The sequence below is a fragment of the Camponotus vicinus genome, unplaced genomic scaffold (genome assembly GCF_025532165.1).
Source record: "Camponotus vicinus isolate PSW18456_S1 unplaced genomic scaffold, iyCamVici1.0 SCAF_7, whole genome shotgun sequence".
Classification (NCBI taxonomy): Eukaryota; Metazoa; Arthropoda; class Insecta; order Hymenoptera; family Formicidae; genus Camponotus; species Camponotus vicinus.
The window spans coordinates 8,562,661-8,585,715 of NW_028141979.1; the positions used below are offsets into that span (position 1 = coordinate 8,562,661).

Genomic DNA, 23,055 nt, shown 5'->3' on the forward strand with positions numbered 1-23,055 from the left:
TCATTTATGGAACGCAAAAAAAACATTATTATATATAATATATTACACGACATAATGCGAAACTCATGTCAGTTGAATTCCTCTTTCGAAATCTGTCTTTTAATCTATTTATATAATAAAAAAATATATTAATTTTAGACATTTAATGTAAAAAGAGCTTACAATATCTGCCCAATAAATTAAGATACAAAGGCAATGAATTGTTTGCGTATAAGAAAGAAAATAAAAGTATAAAATACAATTTCTTGGTTGCTCTAAAATGTTTTTCAAAAATAATTGCTTTCGAAATCATATATATGTTGCGGGGATTAATTTAATCAAATATTGTGTTTATTGATTAATAAAACTTATTAAATCTGATTTCACATTATTTTGATTTTAAAAGTCGTTTCATTGACATGTTTATTATAATGTCGAGCGTTGTTATTTCTCGGTAGGTTCTCAGAACATCAAGATCAAATTGATATAGATAGAAAGAAATTTAAAGAGAAAAAGTGGCATGGCATTTTTAAAAGTGTTAAGTTCCAGTTTAATATTCATCATCGCGGCGGCTCTTTTTATTGATGAACATATGTTTGTACCGAAACTGGACATATTATATTCGCAACATTATAATATTCATTTTATACTATATGGCAATCAAGATGTCTTCCACGGTGAATACAATGTCAGCATTTATATTCCTTATGAAACGCAAAATATATTCGTTCACACAGAAAATCTGACTATAATTGGAGTTAGGGTAACAAATGATACACAAGTGTCTAAAAAAAATAAGGAAGAAGCTTCTGCCAATAGCTCTAATGCATTTATCTATGACAATGAAACATGTATAACTATCATTTCTTTCCCGTACAATTTATCATTAGGATTTTACATTCTGAATGTAAAATTTAGGGGACTTTTAGCTGAAAATGGAGGCTTCAGAACTTTCTACATGAATCAACAAAATGATAGAGTGTGAGTAATTTTTAAAACGTTAAATATTTAGGTGCTATAATTACATTAATTTCTTGTTTCAATTCTTTGCAAAGAATTCGTATTATTATCATGGCATGGTCTTAATGTATGTATAAGTGTATGGTTTAATAAATTATTATTTAAACATAGTTCTCTCTCTCTTACAGTTCGTAAAATGTTGTCTGATAAATAATAAATTCAGAAAAAGCATTTTTTACATTGTGCAATTATAATATAAAATATGTTACTACTATTCTTTAAACATTACGGTTAAGATGTATTTTTTCTCTCTCACGTTTTCTTTCTCCTTTTTCTATTTTTTCTATTCTTCTTTATATCTTCTAGTACTTTAGCAGTAACTAAAAACTTTTTGTGTTATTTAAAATATACTATTATATATGCTAGATGGTTGGCCGCAACGCATTATTACAAATTTGCGATTCGAAGTTTATTTCCACTTTTGAAGGACACTATATATGCTAGTTATAACATTTCTATAAAGCATCATATAACCTACACGGCTTTATCAAATATGGATAATGTAGTTTCACCGCAGAAAGTAAATGTGGATAAAAATAATATGCAATGGACACGCTTCAAAACTACTCCCGTAATGCCCGTTTATTTCCTAGCGGTGGGTATAGTTCGTCTCGACTGTATTGTAAGTCTGAATATCAGATTGTTCTGCAGAAAAGACATGCTACCGCATGTGAAATTTGCACACACAGTTGCTACCGATATTGCGTGGTTCTTAAAAGAGGAATTGCCGAATATTAGAAAAACTCCGGAAACAAATCATATAGTGATTCCGGAGTTGTTCGACGCAGAAGAGATAATGTTGGGATTCATTCTTCATAGGTAAACATTTTTTGGTACAGGTAAATATATTTAGAGAGAAATATACATCAAAATATATACATCAAAAAATAATATTCTTTCTCGCTACTCAATATCATAGAACTCAAAATTATGTATCTTTTTATATTTGTAGTTCTAATAAATAATAACAATAATGTATCATAGTTCAAGATGTAGAGTAATTTGCGTATGTGTGTGCGTTTGTAAATGAACACATATAATATATTATTTCTTGTTTAAAGCAATTATACATTTCTTTTTTATCTATTTAATTTAATCATTTAATTTATTTATAATATAACTAATTTTCACATTTATAACAGGAATTCTCAACTTTATTGCAATATTCATGAATTATTTTTAGAGAAGCAGATATTATTTTTAATCAAGAAACAGATTCTGAGATGCGCAAAATTGAAATAATGCGAGTAATAGGATATAAGGTGGTGCACGAATGGTTTTATCATGCAATCGATCCATATAAGTGGGAGCCCTGGTTAAGCAAAGGTTTTGCTACATTCTTTGGAATTTACGCCGCCGATGAGGTTATTTTATATTTATTTTATATTAATTATTTCAATCACACACACGTAATCAGAATGACGTAAAAATATTCAGATTTCTATGTACAGACTTTAAAAAATTCCTAAACATTTGTAAATGTGTTTTATCATTCAATAAATACTAACGTAATTTACATCGGAATTTTATTTATAAAATTTCTAATCTATAACGCTAATTAGCTACAACTTACCACATAAGCAATATTAAATTATAATGTCATAATTTATATATATTGACATATATACTTTTAAATAACTTGAAAAATACATAATTTGAAATGATATTATTGAATATCATTAGACTTTAACAAATTTTTTTTTAAATTTAATAGGAAAAATGCAGTGAACGAGTGTGTGTAAATTTTGTTTAATATATTGTACAGTTCTAATGTATGTTGTTAATGTGTGAGCATTTGTATTGATTAAATATTTATTTATATTAAAATTTTTTTGCGTCCAGATATTCCCACATTTTCGGATACAAGATTTCTTTGTGGTTCAAATGCAACACGATTTTCTTCATTGGAGCACTAAGGACACATGGCCGCTCACATCAGAATTCAATAGCTCTTTTCAAATACCTCGTTACATCAAAAGTATCAACATCAAGCAAATAATTAATTGTTGATAGATTCCTTAATGCTACATATAAAAAACATTATAATAAAAAATAACTGAGTTTTATATATAAATTAGTTGTTTTATATAATTTATTTATATTATTGTTTACATAAACATTAATATTTGCTAGAAAAATAAAATAAACTTTTACTTATCATACACCGAAAAAATTGTATTCTCAACTTAAGAATGTGCCACTTATTTTTAGAAATAGCGCTAAGAGGATTTCCTTTTTTTACTATATATTCTAAAGATAAGTGGCATATACTTGGGTTTTTTTTTCGGTGTATAAATAAGTTATGCTCATAGAATTATACATATTCAAATGATGTATAGCAAATTTATGTTATTCATACTGCATTTTTACTTTATAATGTCAATTTTCGTAGTAAGCATTATGTTTCGCACATTGCAAAATTTCTCAAAAGGAGCTTTCCGGAATTGTATCGAAATGTATTTAAATTATTGGTGAGTAAAATACAGATTACAATATGATTATATTATAAATTTAAATACATATTTTAAAGTGATTTTTTAATTTTGATTATTATAATTATATTTTGTTTTATTTCTTAATTATTGAAATTTATTTTTGTTTACTTCTCAATCTTCTTTCCTATTCCTTTATTCTTTTCTGGTGTTTCTAATTTTATTTATATTTAATTTTTACTAATGATTTCAAAATTTGTTGACTTTTCCCATGTTAATTTTTATCTTCTATTTTATATTTACTCATATGTTCTCTATTCGTGTTTCTTAATTCTTTTTATTTATATATTTTTTTTTATTTCTTTTCTATGACACATTTATCTGTTTCAATTACTATTCTATTTATTCTTTTTTGCCATTTATCATTAATACTTTCTTTTATCGTTCTAATTCTATCTAATATAATTTACACTACTATTACTACTGTTTTTTCAATTTTCGTTCCAAAATTCGTTCTTTAAAAATCTTAATTGCTTTATAATATTTTTCTTAAAATATCCTCTTTTACTAATATTTTCTTATCATTTATTTGTTATCATTTTGGATTTTTAGCTATACAAGTAGTAGTGATTTCTGGAACGAAATGCAGGCTGTTATGCATAAATCATCTTTCAAAATAAAATACAAATTAGAGGACAAAATAACTAATTGGATGCATCTAAATCATTCCCCTGTGATAAATGTGCAAAGAAATTATGATAAATACAGCTTGAATATATCGGTAAAAGATTCTAATGTAGATGTATTTACATTGAACATTATTACGCAGACCAATTTGAAGGAACTTTTGAGTGTAGTGTGGCTAATACCACACATTTCGTACCATTCACAAATTATTACAGATTTCATGGGCGAGAATGATTGGATACTAGTCAATTCATCACAAAGTGGTAAATATTTATCAATATATTTATTTTATATCACATATAGCTGCTCTTTACAAATTCGTACTTTTTTTTTAAATATTTAAGTGTTTTCTTTCTACCATGGATACCTCTCATTATTCTATGCACAAAAGTATTTAGGTAATCTAGAAATAAATATTTTACGAGATGTCGTATAGTTTTTGTGTAAAACTTTATCAACTTAAAGTATAAAATATTTCGTAAACTATTCAATTTTTGGCTATCTTACTCTTATCACTTTTTACGAGGAATATTGTGAGGAATTGATTTTATATACAAATTATATATAGAATAGCTCCATTTAAAAAAGATTAGGTTGACTTTGACTTTTACATATCCAAGCTCTATATAAGGTCTTAATATTCCTATCTTTATTTTCCCTCCAAGCTCTACAACTTTTATTTGAAACATATTTTTCTAAACGCTCGTTTTCGAATTATTACTGTGTGAAAGTTAAAGTGGGACACCGTATATATAATTCAATGCACATATAATTCAATCTGTTATTTAAATTATAGAAATAGCAAATCTTTCTATATATTAGTTAGAGGATCTTTTTCTTAAATATCCAACAATGATTAAAATTATTTAATAATTAAAAGTTTAGTTATTGGATAATTTAATTATTATATTTAATGAATATGATAATTTACAATTTGCTACACATATATATGTATAAATTAGCTATTTTTTTATCTGATTATTTCTATTTGATAAATTATGTCTACGTACTGTACTGTTATTAAAATAAAATTTTACGCACGATCTAAAGATTGTACATACATTAAAACATTGCACACAACGAAATATATAATTTGATTATAATTTTTGATTATCATAAATGTAGTCAAAAAGAATTTGAGTTGACATAACGTTTTTAGTACATTGATTTATTAGAGTGACATAATTTAATATTATCAATCCACAATTTGCTTCTTATAATAATCGCAATTTTTAATATATAATTTTTAATAGATATTTTATACGTTTTGAATATATGAAAACAAAAGATATTTTAAATTATTACTTGACAAATTTAATCAAAAAGTGTAATTTAATTTATTGATAGAATTTATTTATCGTATAACAGGATGCTATCGCATCAATTATGATGCCGAGAATTGGAGTAGACTTTCAAAATACCTGAACTCCAACTCCTTTGGAAAAATACATGTTCTCGATCGTGCTAAAATCATCGACGACACATTTCACTTTATGATGTCAGGCCAACTTAATTGGACTGTATTCTTGAATATTTCACAATATTTAAGACAAGATACAGATTATATCGCATGGCATCCTATGTTCAAAAACTTGGAACATATGTCAGGTTTCTTTGCATTTCCAGAAAGCGAACCAATAAAGGTATAAATAATATTAGTTTATATAAGTAAAAAAACGTGTGTTTTATGTTAAATAATTTATATATATATATATATATATATATATATATATATATATACACGGTGAGCCATTTTAATTAACGCACGCAATTATTTCGGAAACAAAGCATTTTAGAGAAAAATGTTTCAGACAAAAGTTTTATGGTTTCGAGGGGGCCATAAGATGGTATCATTGGTTTGACACTGAAGAGTCATTTGAAGGTCACGTGAAGGTCACTTCAATTTTTTTAAATGGAACACCCTATATATTTTTGCACACTCTTGTAGCTTATCTCGAGAGCTTTCCAAAACACTATAATTAAGTACCTTTTCGTTAAGTACTTTTTGAGTTATGAGGCATGAAATAATTTCTTAATTTTACATAAACCGTAAAATATCTTGTAAAATATTCATTTTTCGATTATCTTACCTTAGTACTTTTACGTACAAAATAATGAGAGGAATCAATTGGTCTAAAGAAAACACATAGTTGTTTTGAAGAAAAAATATGTAATTTGTAATTAACAATTCCATATTTTTTCTTAAAAACAACTATGTGTTTTCTTTACACCAATTGATTCCTCTCATTATTTTGTACGTAAAAGTATTAAGGTAAGATAATCGAAAAATGAATATCTTACAAGATATTTTACGGTTTATGTAAAATTAAGAAATTATTTCAAGCCTCATAACTCAAAAAGTACTTAACGAAAAGGTACTTAATTATAGTGTTTTGGAAAGCTCTCGAGATAAGCTACAAGAGTGTGCAAAAATATATAGGGTGTTCCATTTAAAAAAATTAAAGTGACCTTCACGTGACCTTCAAATGATTCTTCAGTGTCAAACCAATGATACCATCTTATGGTCCCCTTGAAACCATAAAACTTTTGTCTGAAACATTTTTCTCTAAAATGCTTTGTTTCCGAAATAATTGCGTGCGTTAATTAAAATGGCTCACCCTGTATATATATATGTATATACAAGGTGGCCAACGTAAAGAGTTACAAATTTATATCTCGGAAACGAAGCAATTTAGAGAAAAATGTTTTAGACACAAGTTGTATGGTTTCAAGGGGGACATAAGATGTTGCCATTAGTTTGACCTTGAAGAATCACCTGAAGGTCACGTGAAGGTCACCTCCAACTTTTTAAATGGGATACCTTATATGCTTTTGCATATTCTTGTAGCTCATCTCGAGAGCTTTCCAAAACACTATAATTAAGTTAGTTTTCATTAAGTACTTTCCGAGTTATGAGGCTTGAAGTCATTTCTTAATTTTACATAAACCGTAAAATATCTTGTAAAATATCCATTTTTCGATTATCTTGCCTTAATACTTTTATGTACAAAATAATGAGAGGAATCAATTGGTGTAAAGAAAACACATAATTGTTTCGAAAAAAAATGTAATTCTTAATTGCAAATTACATTTTTTCTTTCGAAACAATTATGTGTTTTCTTTACACCAATTGATTCCTCTTATTATTTTGTACATAAAAGTATTAAGGTAAGATAATCAAAAAATATTTTACAAGATATTTTACGGTTTATGTAAAATTAAGAAATGATTTCAAGCCTCATAACTCGGAAATTACTTAATAAAAACTAACTTAATTATAGTTATATATGTTTTGGAAAGCTCTCAAGATAAGCTACAAAAATATTCAATAAAAAATAGGTGATTCCATTTAAAAAATTGAAGGTGACTTTCACGTGACCTTCAAACGACTTTCCAAGATCAAACTAATGACACCATCTTATGACTCCCTTCAAGCCCCCATTCAACTTTTGTCTGAAACATTTTTCTGTATCTCTCTTAGTTTTCCAGATATCCGCCTGGAGCGATTAAAATGCCCCACCCTGTATATATATATATATATATATATATATATATATATATATATATATATATCAACAATATACAGAACGCGTATATTTTAAAATTTTATATTTTAAAAATACTTTTGATAAAATATCGATGAATATACACAATGCTTAACTGTCCAAAGTTCATGAAACTGCTTCCGCTTTTAAATTTTTATGCAATTATTTGTTTATAGTATTAAGAATAATAATAATAAATATCAAATTGTGTTAATTAGTGTATTATAATTACTCATTTATTATTATGTTTTTAACTTTATAAAAGATTATTATATTATTTGCATAGCGTTTTAAATAATAGCATATGCATGCATAAAAACTTTATCAATTCTTCTGTAATATATAAATTAATACAAAAATATATATATTTTTATACATTATTTAACAATTTGTAGAAGGAAATAATGCAACCATTGAATGAGATATTAAGGGGAATTAAATTTCCTCATTTTAAACTTGATATAAATCAGGAGAGCGTTTTTACTAAATCTTTGAAAAAAGAGGCTGCAAGATGGTTATGCACTTTAAGTCATGATTATTGCCTTTCAATAGCCAATAATGAATTAAAATCATATCTTAAAAGTCGTAACAAATCTTCACTATACAAGTAATTATTTTTCAAACACGATTATTTCATAAATACATTTCTCTCGTATTTTGTGAAATACTTAATAAAATTACAAATTATAATAATATATATTTCATTTCGAATATCATAGAATTTGGAAAGGATGGAAAGAATGGACATTCTGCAATGGTTTGAAGATAGCGAATAAAGATATTTGGAAGAAAGTATTTCTTATGTATTGGATAGAATCTGATAATAGTGCTTTAAAGTTCCTAGCTTGTTCCACAAATTCTCTTATCATTCAAAAGTATATGTATTTAATGAAATTTGGCGTTGTTGTGGAAGAAATAAGAGTTCTCCACCATATACAGAGTTTTTGTTCTATTATTGCAAGGCATGCAAAAAATAACTTAATACTTGATTTCATATTAAGAAATTTGGAAGATATAAAACCTGAGTAAATGATATTACTTTTTATAAATATACAGTATATATTTATACATGAAGATTTGCTTCATTTGCTAATTACACTATTCAACATTATTTTTGTAAAACGTGTACGAATATTCATTTTCAATGTATTTTTGCCTGCTGAACACGAATCCATTATCCAAATTTGACTATCACGTCACAATTTTGAGAAAATGGTGTCAAAGAGGCTAAAACGACGATTTGAAGATTTTCGTGACATTGTACAATCGTGAACACTGGCCAAATTTTTTTCTAAATTTCGTTAAAATGCCATGCAACAGTGTAAACTTTCATATTTCAAATGCAGTTGTTTGTGTCATGAGAACATTCGAATTCGTCGATTTGGGTTTTCTGATGCTATTTTTCTTAAATCTATGGTGTAATAACCGGATTTGAAAATTGTGTTCATCAAGCAAAAATACATTGAAAATGACTGTTTACATTTGAGTTACAAAGAGAATCAAATTTTATTGGACCATGTTATATAAATCTATTATTTTGTTTTTATAGAGAAATCAGTATTATTACAGCATTAACTATAATTATTAACCACGTATATTCTAAGGAACAAATTAAAAAGGTAAATTTTAAAATCTCATATACAAATATCTCATATGAAAATTTGCATATTTATTCCTTCAAACTCATTCATCAGTATATACACACACACACACACACACACACACACACACACACACACAAGATGTTTCCGGTATCGTGTAACAAAGAATAACCATAAGTATATCTCGTTAACCTGAACTAGAAAGTCTTATATTATATTTAACGAAAAACCACGTAAAATTTCGAGATATTAATTAAATCAAAGTTTTTTTGGATAAACGTTTTATAATGAATTACAATAAAGACAAGTTATATTATAACAATTTTTATTATATATTACCAGGTAAAAAATTACTACTTACATTTTAATCTAACAAATAATTTTTTTAGATAAACATGGAAATTGATTTCAGGGATAATGTACAGTCTCTGATTTATTGTAGTACTGATAATCAAAACGATGATGAGGTTTGTAAGCTTAGACATATTTAGTTATTAATTTCTTATTAACATAAGTTTCTCCATCTTTGTACATATATGTATCACTACTATCTTATTCTAATTATGCCAATAACCAGAAATCCTGGTAGATATTTATTATACAAAAGAAATTACTATTGAAAATAAATGTTAAAATAATCTGTTTTAGGTAAATAAATGTTTGTTATTTAAAACAAGGTATAAGGAAAATGAAATAATATACCTAAAACGCAAACTAAAATTACGTTGGAATCAAATAAAAATTCAATTGTATGAATTTCGACATTTAGCAAAAAGCTTGGAAGATATTCTTACACAAAGCTTGGATGATTAATCAAATCAGGAAGATAATAACGAAATGTAATGCATATACATATTTATTTTTTAATATATGAACAGTTTTCGTATTTTTATTTATTTATTTTGTTTAAAAATATGCATTCACGTATAAAAAATACATATATAATAAGTGGCAATATAGTTATTGAATCATAATAGAATAAAAAGTTAAAAAGTTAACGTTTCTATTTCTAACGTTTCTATTCAAAAGTTAAAAGCTTTCTATACAAAACAGGATAGTAAATATTAACGTGTCTCCTTTTTTTTGCGTTTTTTACAATTTGCGATTTTTCTTATAATTTTTCTATTTTTTAAAGTACTACTTGTATGCGATAATTAAAAAAGAATATTTCTTTCCAGATGAATTGATGTGTTTATGTAAATCACATATGAAATATTTCACAACTATCATAGAAATTTTATAAAACATTCTTAAAATATTAATCATAAAGACAAAGAGTTAATGCTTAATGATAATTATTTTTATAGGACAGAGTATGAGACACAACGTGCTGGTAGATGTAACTTTATTCTACTTGATACAAGAAAAGAATAATATAAAATAGAGTGTATTGAATGAGTGTCAAATAATCGTTGCAGCAGAAATAACACATTCGATTGAATAATGCAAAAGGTGAACTATATCTGTGACGTAATATACAAAAAGGAACTCGAGGAAAACAGAAAAAGGCAATCATAGTTTTAACTACAGCGGCGCAGTAGTAGTAAAATAAATCCCCAATTTTTTATGATAATTATAATAGTTCTAGAAAAGAAGAGAGTAAAGAAATGAGCAAGCGGATGATACACATAAATTAAAATCAAAATAAATAAATAGATTAAAATAAAATGTCAGAAGTTCTGTACTGAATTAGATTCAACAGATTGATTTGGTTTTTTGATTAACTTAATATTTCTTAATTAATATTTCTTTGTCGAATTTAGAATTTAAGAAGAGAGTTTAAAAGTGTGTTGTCAGATTAAGTTCAATACAGATGGTATACTGATTATTTCATTCAAAATATTTACAAATTACATATTTTAATTCTTCTAATTAATAGAAAGACTTTTTAACGTAAAAAAGTAATTAATTCTGTTAATTCGAACACTTCTAAAGAGTTTTTATTTTGATATGAAAACTCGTGCTTGTAGCAGACAAGATATCAACGATGTGTCACCAATAATTTAAAATCTGTAATTTGTTTTTAATAGAAAATGAATTAAAAATTAAGTTTATATTAAGATTATCAAAAAGCTTATATGTCACATTTAGTATGTTATTCGAATTGACATAATATAAATTAATTATTATATAATAATTTATTATATAAATTAATTATTTAATTATTAATTTGATATATATGTGTTTGTCTATGTACGTATAAACATGTAATGTGAAAAATTTGATGAACACAAGAGAACTGATTATTTATAAATATTATATCTTCTTTCTATTATAGATATATTATCTTAGTGTTCATGAAATACTAACAAAAATAATATTATACTTCGAAATAACATTATAAAATTTGTATTTCAATATTTATCGTGTATTCTATTAAATTCTACTTCTTTTATTAAAAAAAAAAGAATTATTAATTTTAGACAATCAATATATTAAAAGTATTTACATATCCCTATCATTAAATTGCGGCACAAGCGATGAAAAATTTTGTTTAGAAAGCTTTTAACTTTTGAATAGAAACGTTAGAAATAGAAACGTTAACTTTTTAACTTTTTATTCTATTATGATTCAATAACTATATTGCCACTTATTATATATGTATTTTTTATACGTGAATGCATATTTTTAAACAAAATAAATAAATAAAAATACGAAAACTGTTCATATATTAAAAAATACATATGTATATGCATTACATTTCGTTATTATCTTCCTGATTTGATTAATCATCCAAGCTTTGTGTAAGAATATCTTCCAAGTTTTTCGCTAAGTGTCGAAATTCATACAACTGAATCTTTATTTGATTCCAACGTAGTTCTAATTTGCGTTTTATGTCTATTATTATATTTTCCTTATACTTTGTCTTAAATGACAAACATCTATTTACCTAAAACATATTATTTTAACGTTTAGTTTCAACAGTAATTTCTTTTGCATAATAAATATCTACCAGGATTTCTGGCTATTAGCATAATTAGAATAAGATAGTAGTGATACATATATGTACAAAGATGAATAAGCTTATGTTAATAAGAAATTAATAACTAAATATGTCTAAGCTTACAAACCTCATCATCGTTTTGATTATCAGTACTACAATAAATCAGAGACTGTACATTATCCCTGAAATCAATTTCCATGTTTATCTAAAAAAATTATTTGTTAGATTAAAATGTAAGTAGTAATTTTTTACCTGGTAATATATAATAAAAATTGTTATAATATAACTTGTCTTTATTGTAATTCATTATAAAACGTTTATCCAAAAAAACTTTGATTTAATTAATATCTCGAAATTTTACGTGGTTTTTCGTTAAATATAATATAAGACTTTCTAGTTCAGGTTAACGAGATATACTTATGGTTATTCTTTGTTACACGATACCGGAAACATCTTGTGTGTGTGTGTGTGTGTGTGTGTGTGTGTGTGTGTGTGTGTGTGTATATACTGATGAATGAGTTTGAAGGAATAAATATGCAAATTTTCATATGAGATATTTGTATATGAGATTTCAAAATTTACCTTTTTAATTTGTTCCTTAGAATATACGTAGTTAATAATTATAGTTAATGCTGTAATAATACTGATTTCTCTATAAAAACAAAATAATAGATTTATATAACATGGTCCAATAAAATTTGATTCTCTTTGTAACTCAAATGTAAACAGTCATTTCCAATGAATTTTTGCTTGATGAACACAATTTCCAAATCCGGTTATTACACCATAGATTTAAGAAAAATAGCATCAAAAAGCCCAAATCGACGAATTCGATTGTTCTCATGACACAAACAACTGCATTTGAAATATGAAAGTTTACACTGTTGCATGGCATTTTAACGAAATTTAGACAAAAAATTTGGTATCAGTGCACGCGATCGTATAATGTCACGAAAATCCTCAAAATCATCGTTTTAGCCTCTTTGACGCCATTTCCTCAAAATTATGACATGATAGCCAAATTTCGATAATGGATTCGTGTTCAGCAGGCAAAAATTCATTGAAAATGAATATTCATACACGTTTTACAAAAATAATGTTGAATAGTGTAATTAGCAAATAAAGCAAATCTTTATGTATAAGTATATTGTATATTTATAAAAAGTAATATCATTTACTCAGGTTTTATATCTTCCAAATTTCTTAATATGAATTCAAGCATTAAGTTATCTTTTGCATGCCTTGCAATAATAGAACAAAAACTCTGTATATGGTGGAGAACTCTTGCTCTTTTCGTAATAACGCAAAATCTCATTACATACGTATACCCGCGAATGATAAGAGAATTTTTGGAGCAAGCTAGGAACTTTAAAACACTATGATCAGATTCTACCCAATACATAAGAAATACTTTCTTCGAAATATCCTTATTCGCTCTCTTTAAACCATTGCAGAATGTCCATTCTTTCCATCCCGTCCAAATTCTACGGTTATTCAAAATGAAATAAAAATAAATTATTAGAATTCATAATCATATATCTTGATCACATATATGAATTATAAAATACTTCACAAGATACGAGAAGAAATTTATAAAATGATCGTGATAAAAAATGTGCAAAAATTAATTACTTGTATAATGAATCTTTATCATCATTTGAGACATACGACATTAATTCATAATTGGCTGTCGTCAAGCAAGTGGCATCATCCATGATACATAACCATCTTGCAATCTCTTCCCTCAAATAAGTGTAATCGGTGTTTTGATTGATTTTACCTGCTTTAAAATTGGGATAGCTTATTTTCCACATAATCTCAATTAATGGTCGATTTATCTCTGCCTAAAAATTATGTAAATAATATATACAAAATATATACATATATATATATACATATATATATATATATATATATATATATATATATATTTATAAATATATATTAACTTTATATATTTATTTATTTATTATAGAAAAAAAGAGAAAGAGTTTGCGTGCAGGCACGTATGCTATTATTTATAAAAAGCTATGCAAATAATTTAATAATAATCTTACGATTAAAAAGATGATAACGAATGCATGATTATATTACACTTACAATTACTACAATTATATCACACTTACACTTACACTTACTTAGTGCAATTTGATATTATTTATTTTTTGTAAAACTAAAAAAATTATTGGATAAAAATTTAGAAGCGGAAGATGTTTCGTGAACTTTGGAAAGTTAAACATTATGTGCTCGTCTATTTTATCACAAATAATTTTGAAAAATAAATGTGTATAAGTTGTTATACTTAAATTAGTTATAAATTAATTTTATTTAATATAAAACATACATTTATTTAATATAAAACATACATTTTTTTATTTACACAAACTATTATTATTTATACCTTTATAAGAGCGCTTTCTGGAAATGCAAAAAAATTCGATATATATTCCAAGTTTTTGAACATGGGATACCATGCGATATAATCTGTATCTTGCCGTAGATATTGTAAAATATTCAAGAATAGATTCATATTAAATTGGCCTGACATCACAAAGTGAAATGTGTCATCGATGATTTTAGCACGATTGAGAACATGTATTTGTCTAAATAAATATTTATCGTTTAAGTATGTTGAAAGTCTATTCCAATTCTCGGCATCGTAATTGACACGATAATATCCTGTGAATAAATAAATTGTCAATAAATTATTAAATTTTTTTGATTGAATTTATCAAGTAATGCTTTTTGAAATTTCTGTTGAAATGTCTTTTTGTTATATTTGTGTATTGTTATATTTGTTTGTATATTGTTACATTTGTATATGTTATATATTGTTATATTTGTATGTTGTTATATTTTGTTGTATCTGTATTTTTATTATGTTCAAAGCGTATAAAGAAATATCTATTAGAAATTGTGATTACTACAAAAAGTAAATTACAGATTATCAGTATAATTATAATTGTCATACTGATAAATCAATGTATTTATAGAGGCAAAAAGCATTATATCAATTTAAATTTATTTTCATTCATGATAACCAATAATGATAATCAAATTATACTACATGCTTTGTTGCGTGTAACACTATATTGTATGTATACTGAGAAAAAAATCTGGTTACATTAATTAGAAATCTGGCAGATTCAACCAGTATGTCTGTTGGAAAATGAACGAATCCCTTTAGGAAAATTCCTTTAGGAATTACCAGATGATTAACTAATTCCTGTTAAATTTATCAAATTTTCTGGGTAATAATACTAAATTTACAAAAAAATGGCATTACCGTGTCCATGTTTAGTTAATATAGCAAGAAGTTTTATAGATTCAACTAGAAAATACTAACCATCCTTGTAGTAAATTCTATTAAACGTTCTAGTTATAAAAAATCGAGTCTTATCGTAATAACTAGAAATTTTGCTTGATTTAACTAAAATGCCTTCTATCAGATATGTCTTGTCAGTACAATCAAATGATTTTTCTCAGTGTATATATTTTATATTGTCGGCTTTTTAATATGACAGTCAAAGCCATTATGACTAATTCCAATCAAAATCCTATTATTACAAAGAACTTAACTTTTTAACTTTCTTTTTGCGTCTATTGTGCTTGAACAATATTGGGAACTTGGCCAATTTGATTCCTCGAATCTCCAAAACTGACCCTATGCTTCATTTAAAAGTTTTTTGAGATTAATGTACCATAGTATTGTTTGGCATACAAATTGATTCGAATTTCAAGGGCCACAAAATAGGCGAATTTGGGATAATTTTTTTTGTTCATATAATAAGTGTAAAGACAACTCTCAATTCCAGATTTTTAGCAAATCTTTCTTTACCCTCCTGAAGAAGCGTAGGCGAAAAAAATAACGAGTTGATTCGGTGAATCGGGAATCGAGTCTTTCGCCTACAGTTCTCAAGAGCGGGAAAAGAAGGATAAAAAAATCTCGAATTGAGATTTAAATATACACTTACAATTAGTATATAGAGAGAAGAATTTGAATCGCGTTCTCAATTAATCGGTTTCATCGAAAAATTAATATTCGATGACTTACTATTTGCATCTGGTTCTTATTCACCACGAAATAGAAATAATAAAGATATGCTATTTCAATAATAATACACAAAATGTTTCGCACACTTTGTAAATACTCTATACATATTTTGCCGCATATAAAGTTAGTTATATTTATATGGCATTTAATGTACTTTGTATTTTTAAACTAAAAAATACATATCGAAATAAAAATTGAATAAATCGCTGATAGAGGATAAATGTATCTATAAAATATATATAAGAACAATAAATGTATCGATCCATATTTACCACTTTCTTGTGAATCGACTAATATCCAGTCATCCTTAATTATAGAGTCGAAAGTCAGCATATGATTTGAAATATGTGGTGGCATTAGCCATACTGGACGCACAATTTTCTCCAAAAAGAAATACGTTTCCGTAGTAATGCTTACAGGTATCGATATATTTGTATTAAAATTTTCTACCGATATATTCAAACTGAAAGTATTATAATCTCTTTTCACATTTACCACAGGGTAGTGGTTTAGTTCTGCCCAACTAGGTATTTTGTCTTGTATACTATAATTGTATTTAACTCCGAAAGATGTACCATACAGTACAGTCTGCATAACTTTCCAGAAATCATTAATGCTTGTGTACCTAAAAATCCAAACAGGAATTGAATGATAAGAAAAGATAAATAAAAGAAGATATATATTTTAAAAAATATTGAAAAACAATTAAGATATTTCAAGAAGTAAAAGTGGAAGAAGAAAAAAGGGACAGAATAAAATCAAGCAGAATTGGAAAGATAGGAAAAATATCAACGGTAAATAGTAGAAAAGAATAAATAGAACAATAGGTAAAAAAGATAAGTGTGTCACATGGAGCGCGAAAAGAAATATATAAATAAAAAGTAGTAAAAGAAGTAAGAAAAGAAAATGTGAGATTTAAAAAACTAAACAAAATTATAATATTAGAGATGTATGAAAAAAAGATATAAAAAAAAGAATAAAGAAAAATAAATTGGAAGAAGATTAAGATAATAAGAAAGAAAATTAAAATAATAATAATAAGGTGTAGGATAACATAAAAGAAATTAAAAATTAAAAAATATAAAATTAACAAGTCTTGAAATTACTAGTAGAAATTAAATGTAAAAGAGAGAGAGAAGGTAGGAGCATAAGAGAGAACAGAAGAATAAAAAAATAGATGGAGAAGTAAAAATACATATCAAAAATTAAAAAATAAAAATAATTATATAAAAGAGCAAAATTAAATTATCATTAAAAAATATGTGTTTAAAATAATAATGTAATTATATTGTAATCTATACTCACTGTTTTTGTAAATATGTTTCGATACCATTTTCAAACATCTTTTTGGTGAATGTATTTTGCAATGTGTGCAACATAATGCTTACTACGAAAATTGACATCGTAAAATATAAAATGTAATATGTATAAATAAATTTAAATTCATGAACATAACTGAATTATATATGATAAATAAAAATTAATCTTAATTTAATTTTCCTGGTAAACGTTAATACTTATATAAATAATAATATAAATAAATCATAACTAAGTTATTTTCCTTCTTATAATTTTAACATTATATAGAGCAATAAAGAATTTATGACAATGAATTGTTTGCTTGATTATACCTTTAATGTTACAAGGTAATTCAAACGAATTATTGAATTGTGATTTAAGCGGCCATGTGTCTTTGGTACTCCAGTGAAGAACATCATGTTGCATTTGAACTACAAAGAAATCCTGTATCCCAAAGTGTGGAAAACTCTGGACGAAAAGATTTTAATATAATTAAACAAATATTTAATCATAAGAAATACTCACACATAAGCAATACGCATTAAGAACTGTTATAATAATATATTAAAAAATATTTACAAGCTCATTCGCTCATTAAATTTTTCTTATTAAGTTTAAAAAATTTATTCAAAAGTACCTGTAATAATATGTAATAATATATAATAATAATTATGCATTTCTAAAGTTATTTAAAGGTTCATATGTAAATACATGTAATTATAATATTTTAATTTATTATTACTTTACTGACAAGTTTTAGCTCAATCGTTATAAAGTACAAATTTTAAATTTTAATTTTATAAAAGAATTTTCTTCCGATCTAAATTAGTATATTATGAATGATAGAAAATATTTATAAAGATTTTGGAATGATTTATTGAATACATAAGATTCTTAATATTTTTATATCACTCTGATCGTAATTAATTAAAAGAATTAACGCTAAACATAAAATAACCTTATCGGCGGCGTAGATTCCAAGGAATGTAGCAAAACCTTTGCTTAAACACGGATCCCACTTATATGGAAAGATTGCATTATAAAAAAACCATTCGTACACCACTTTACGTCCTATTATTCGTATTATTTCAAATTTGCGTATCTCAGGATCTATTTCTTGATCAAAGATAATATCTGCTTCACTAAAAATAATTTACAAATATTATAATAAAGTCGAGAAAACCTGTTATAAATATGTAAATCAGTTATATCATAAATTAATAAACTTGTGTGATATTAATATTCGGATAATAAGAGCCTATCGCGGATGTAATTGCGCGAAATTTTTCTTTGATACAATGATCAAGACTTTATTTGGAATAATCTCTTGGTTTGAGATTTAATTCCAACGAATTCCCCTCTAACTCCCCTAGATGGAAGTAGGCGAGAAAAATATCGGTCTGAATTCGTTGAAATTAAATCTCAAACCAAGAGATTATTCCAAATAAAGTCTTGATCATTGTATCAAAGAAAAATTTCGCGCAATTACATCCGCGATAGGCTCTTATTACCCGAATATTAATATCACACAAGTTTATTTATATTCAAGAGCCGACATCAAGAATCTAAAAAATAAATTAATTATGTTTCAATTAAATTATATTTCAGTTAATACACACAGATATCGAATTTTATAATACTGAATATCGAGAAAAAATAATGTGTTTTAATGTAGAAATTAGTATTTTTTGTAAATCAAAATTTGTTTACTTATAAAGAATAAGTCCCAACTTTATCTCTTCCACATCTAACAACTTCGAAATCGCGATATGATTTGGTTCCGGAGTTTTTCTGATATACGGAAATATATTTTTTAATAATTGCGCAATTTTTAGAATAACTGTGTGTGCAAATATCATAGGTGGTATCATGTCTGTTCTGCACCACAATTTGACATTCTGACTTGTATCTAGAATAAAGTCGAGATGTACCACACTCGCCGCTATGAAATAATCAGGCATCATGGGAGTACTTTGGAAATGTGTCCATATCATATTATTTTCATCCATATTTATTTCCTGCACGGGCATATTTGATAAAGCCGTGTAATTTTTATGATGCTTTATAGAAATGTTATAACTAACATATCTAGTATCCTTCAAAAGAGGAAATAATCTTCGAGTCGCAAATGTTTGATAATGCGTTGCAGTCAACCATCTAACATATATAAAAATACATTTTAAATAACATAATTTTTCGGGTACTATTGAAGTATTAGAAATTTTAAAAGAAAGATAGAAATAGAAAAATATTAATGTATCTTAAGGATAATGCTTCAAGAATAGTTGTAACATATTTTGTATTACAATTTTATTATTACATTATGTTTTTAGTATGTAATTTAACATAATATATCGTAAAAATTTTGTATGATATTATACATATATTATATCTTTATGATGTTATACATATATTATGTACATTATAATATTTATGTGTACATAACAATATATTCACAATATTTTCTAGAATATGCATATATAACGTAAATATAATAATATGAAATATATTACAGCATATATTTTAATATTTAAAATTCCATCATATTTATGTATGATTAATCTGTCTTGCATTAAAAAGTTGTTGATAATAGGAATATTATATATGCTTGCGCAATTCAATAAATGATTTTTCTGATTAATTATTTATTAGACAATTTTTTGCGAACTTTAAGAGAGAGAGAGAGAGAGAGAGAGAACTGTATTTAAAAATAATAATTTATTAAACCATACGATATATGTTAAAACTATGTCTTGGTACCAATAATACGAATTGTTTGCAAAGATTGAAGCAAGAAACAAACGGTATTCAAAACACATATAGGCATTTATTACATATGGTGTAGTATATATAGCTAATTATTTAATGTTTGAAAAATATCTCACACTCTGTTATATTGTTGATTCATATAAAAAGTTCTAAAGCCTCCATTTTCAGCTAAAAGTCCAATAAACTTCATGTTTAGAGTGTGATATCCTCGTGATAAATCATATGGAAAAGAAATGTAGGTTTCATTTGTTTCAGTGACATAGATTAAATTATTAGGTCTATGGGCAAAAACTTTTTCTTCATTTCCTTTAGATATTTGTGTATTTTCTGTTACCATAATTTCAGTTATACCCAGATTTTCCGTGTAAATGTATATACCTTTCATTTTATAAGGAATATAAATGCTGACATTGCATTCGCCGTAGAATATATCGTCGTTGACATATAGCATAAATTTGATGTCGTAATGTAGCGGTGATATGTTGAGTGTCACCAATGGTACAGAATCAAAATTATCATTAAAAACAGCCATCGCTACGATGAATATCAAATTGCAACTTAACACTCTCAAGAATGCCATGTCACTCATTCGTTTCAAATATCTGTAAAATAAACATCCTTCCTTCTTGAGAAAAGGACTTATTGCTTTTATTATATATAAATAAAAGAAAAGTAAATAAAAAATATTATATCATCTTGTAATAATAAAATATATCCTTAGGATAAAAGAATTATAATCTTCCATTATATATTTAATAAACGCATTTGCTTTAATTTAATTTTATTAAATATAATCGTATCACAATAACACATTTAATAAGTAACCGTTTTATTTAATTTTAAATTAAACTGAGATCGTTTCAAAAATAATACAATAATATGCAAATCTCTCTCAAATTAGAATCTTCTCTTTTTAATAATTTTAATAATGGAAAGAACTGTCTTTTTTGACGAAATATAACTATGCTTGTCATATGTACCTCGAAATTATTTAATTTGTCCTTAACGTATATAATGTACACATTTTATTTTCTTTTTCTTTTTGAAAATAGCTATGTATTCTGTTTTATTATAACTTACCTTGTATATTATGATGTCAGCCGATCAGAATGTAGTTTTCCGTATCAGATAATATATAATTAAGTATAATTAGCTCTTTATTATTCTAAATTTTATTAATATCGAAAATATATCTATATTAACTTGATCTTGCTGTTCCGGGATAATATCGAGAAATGTCAACGTTCGACATGTGATATCATAATAAGCACGTTATCGAAACAACTTTGAAAATCAAAATAATATGAAATCAGTTTAATACTTGTCTTACCACTTAATAAACACAATAAAATGTCAATATATGATTAAATCAACTTTCTGAAATATATATATATATATATATATATATATATATATATATAATTTTAAAGTAATTTTGAAACACATTTTGAAGTGATTTAGAATAATTAAAAAATTGTATTCTCTCTATACTTTTATATTTTTTTCCTATGAGCAAACAATCCAATGCTGGTTATATCTTAATTTACTGGCCCTACTTGTAAATTTATCAATGTCAAAAATTAATATTTTCTTATTGTATAAATAGAACAAAAAACAGATTTCAAAAGAAAAACTCGAAATAAATTTTAGAAATGAATTTTGCAAATTATGCAGTATGTTATATAATTTTGTATTTTTGTAAGTGTACATAAATGTTAAAGTATTGTACCAGTAAAAGAATATATGCAACGAAAAATAAAACATTTTTAAATAATTAATTTTCAAATTTATTAAGTTTTTCACATTACAAGATTTTACATATATGCTATATATTTATTGTTATGTCAATCCTAAAAATGTGTCAAGAATTATAGATCCAATGTTTTGAGAGGACTTCTTTTGCCAACATTCCCGATTGCCTACATCCCGATTGCCTACATGTATTATTGCATACACGAAAAAAATGAAGATACGAAAGTACGATTGCATACATGACATTATTGGGCACATATACATTGCACACATGACATTATTGCACACATACACATTGCACACATGACATTATGGTATACATAAAATAAGAAAATCATATTATTATATATTTATTTATTAATATCTCGAGGATTGATTTTTAATTCACACAGTGATTTGAATCTGTGATTATACACAAGAGTCAGAACATTATACTTATATAATTTAATAAATTTCTTATCTATTTTATCTTTTATTTCAGAAATCGAAAATATTTTATAATTTGTAATGAATATTATATACAATTGCTAGCTCCTTGAAATTGTCTAGGGATTGCAAAAGTCTTAATCAGAATGTATGTACATAATAGTCTCAAGTAAATTAGAGATTTGCTTTAGAATCGACATGGAGTCGCAGTGTCTGCGAACAAATCTCTAATACCGACTGAATTACCGAATTATATCTATCTTGTACTGAGAAAATCCATTGGAGTAATATTTTTGACTATTTCGTGTCGTCATCCATCTAAAAATTAAAGTTATTTATTTGTTTACTTATTATAACAAAATAATAATACATTGGACATGCTAAATAAATATTAAGAATCTACTTAAAAATTAAAAGATAAGAATATGAATAATGAAAAAAAGAATAACAATATAAAAGAAAAAGGATATGTATATAAAAGGTACATACAAAGATAACATTAAAGTAAGAAACGGATATATCTTTAAATATACTGAATAGTAAAGAA

At 25.5% G+C, this 23,055-nt stretch overlaps 2 protein-coding genes across 2 annotated transcripts; one reads left to right on the forward strand and one right to left on the reverse strand.

Moving 5' to 3' along the window:
- Positions 1–456: 456 nt before the first annotated feature.
- On the forward strand, positions 457–10,077 carry LOC145974728 (aminopeptidase N-like). The gene is made up of 12 exons (XM_083104752.1): positions 457–960; positions 1,366–1,818; positions 2,183–2,363; positions 2,842–2,977; positions 3,392–3,470; positions 4,044–4,381; positions 5,487–5,761; positions 8,059–8,270; positions 8,383–8,688; positions 9,213–9,282; positions 9,654–9,731; positions 9,913–10,077. Exons 1-12 carry the CDS (start codon positions 500–502, stop codon positions 10,075–10,077), a joined length of 2,754 nt encoding a protein of 917 aa, XP_082960878.1. The 5' UTR covers positions 457–499.
- Positions 10,078–11,989: 1,912 nt separating this feature from the next.
- LOC145975015 (thyrotropin-releasing hormone-degrading ectoenzyme-like) lies at positions 11,990–21,478 on the reverse strand. The gene is made up of 13 exons (XM_083105140.1): positions 21,411–21,478; positions 20,447–20,932; positions 19,272–19,718; positions 18,520–18,703; positions 17,894–18,029; positions 17,568–17,649; positions 16,535–16,887; positions 14,610–14,887; positions 13,841–14,052; positions 13,387–13,692; positions 12,791–12,860; positions 12,336–12,413; positions 11,990–12,154 (listed from the first exon to the last, which is right to left on the reverse strand). The coding sequence occupies exons 2-13, from the start codon at positions 20,917–20,919 to the stop codon at positions 11,990–11,992; spliced, it is 2,784 nt and encodes a 927-aa protein (XP_082961266.1). The 5' UTR covers positions 20,920–20,932; positions 21,411–21,478.
- Positions 21,479–23,055: the final 1,577 nt, after the last annotated feature.

Bases quoted from the DNA above. Each gene is read 5' to 3' on its own strand.
- LOC145974728 (XM_083104752.1), top strand. From the start codon at position 500: ATGGCATTTTTAAAAGTGTTAAGTTCCAGTTTAATATTCATCATCGCG. The intron at 2,364-2,841 runs GTTATTTTATAT...TTTTGCGTCCAG, and splicing joins GAATTTACGCCGCCGATGAG to ATATTCCCACATTTTCGGAT. The intron at 4,382-5,486 runs GTAAATATTTAT...ATCGTATAACAG, and splicing joins AGTCAATTCATCACAAAGTG to GATGCTATCGCATCAATTAT.
- LOC145975015 (XM_083105140.1), bottom strand. From the start codon at position 20,919: ATGAGTGACATGGCATTCTTGAGAGTGTTAAGTTGCAATTTGATATTC. The intron at 18,704-19,271 runs GTAAACAAATTT...AATTATTTTTAG, and splicing joins TTGGGACTTATTCTTTATAA to TGAAGCAGATATTATCTTTG. The intron at 16,888-17,567 runs GTGAGTATAGAT...TTGGATTTTTAG, and splicing joins GAAACATATTTACAAAAACA to GTACACAAGCATTAATGATT.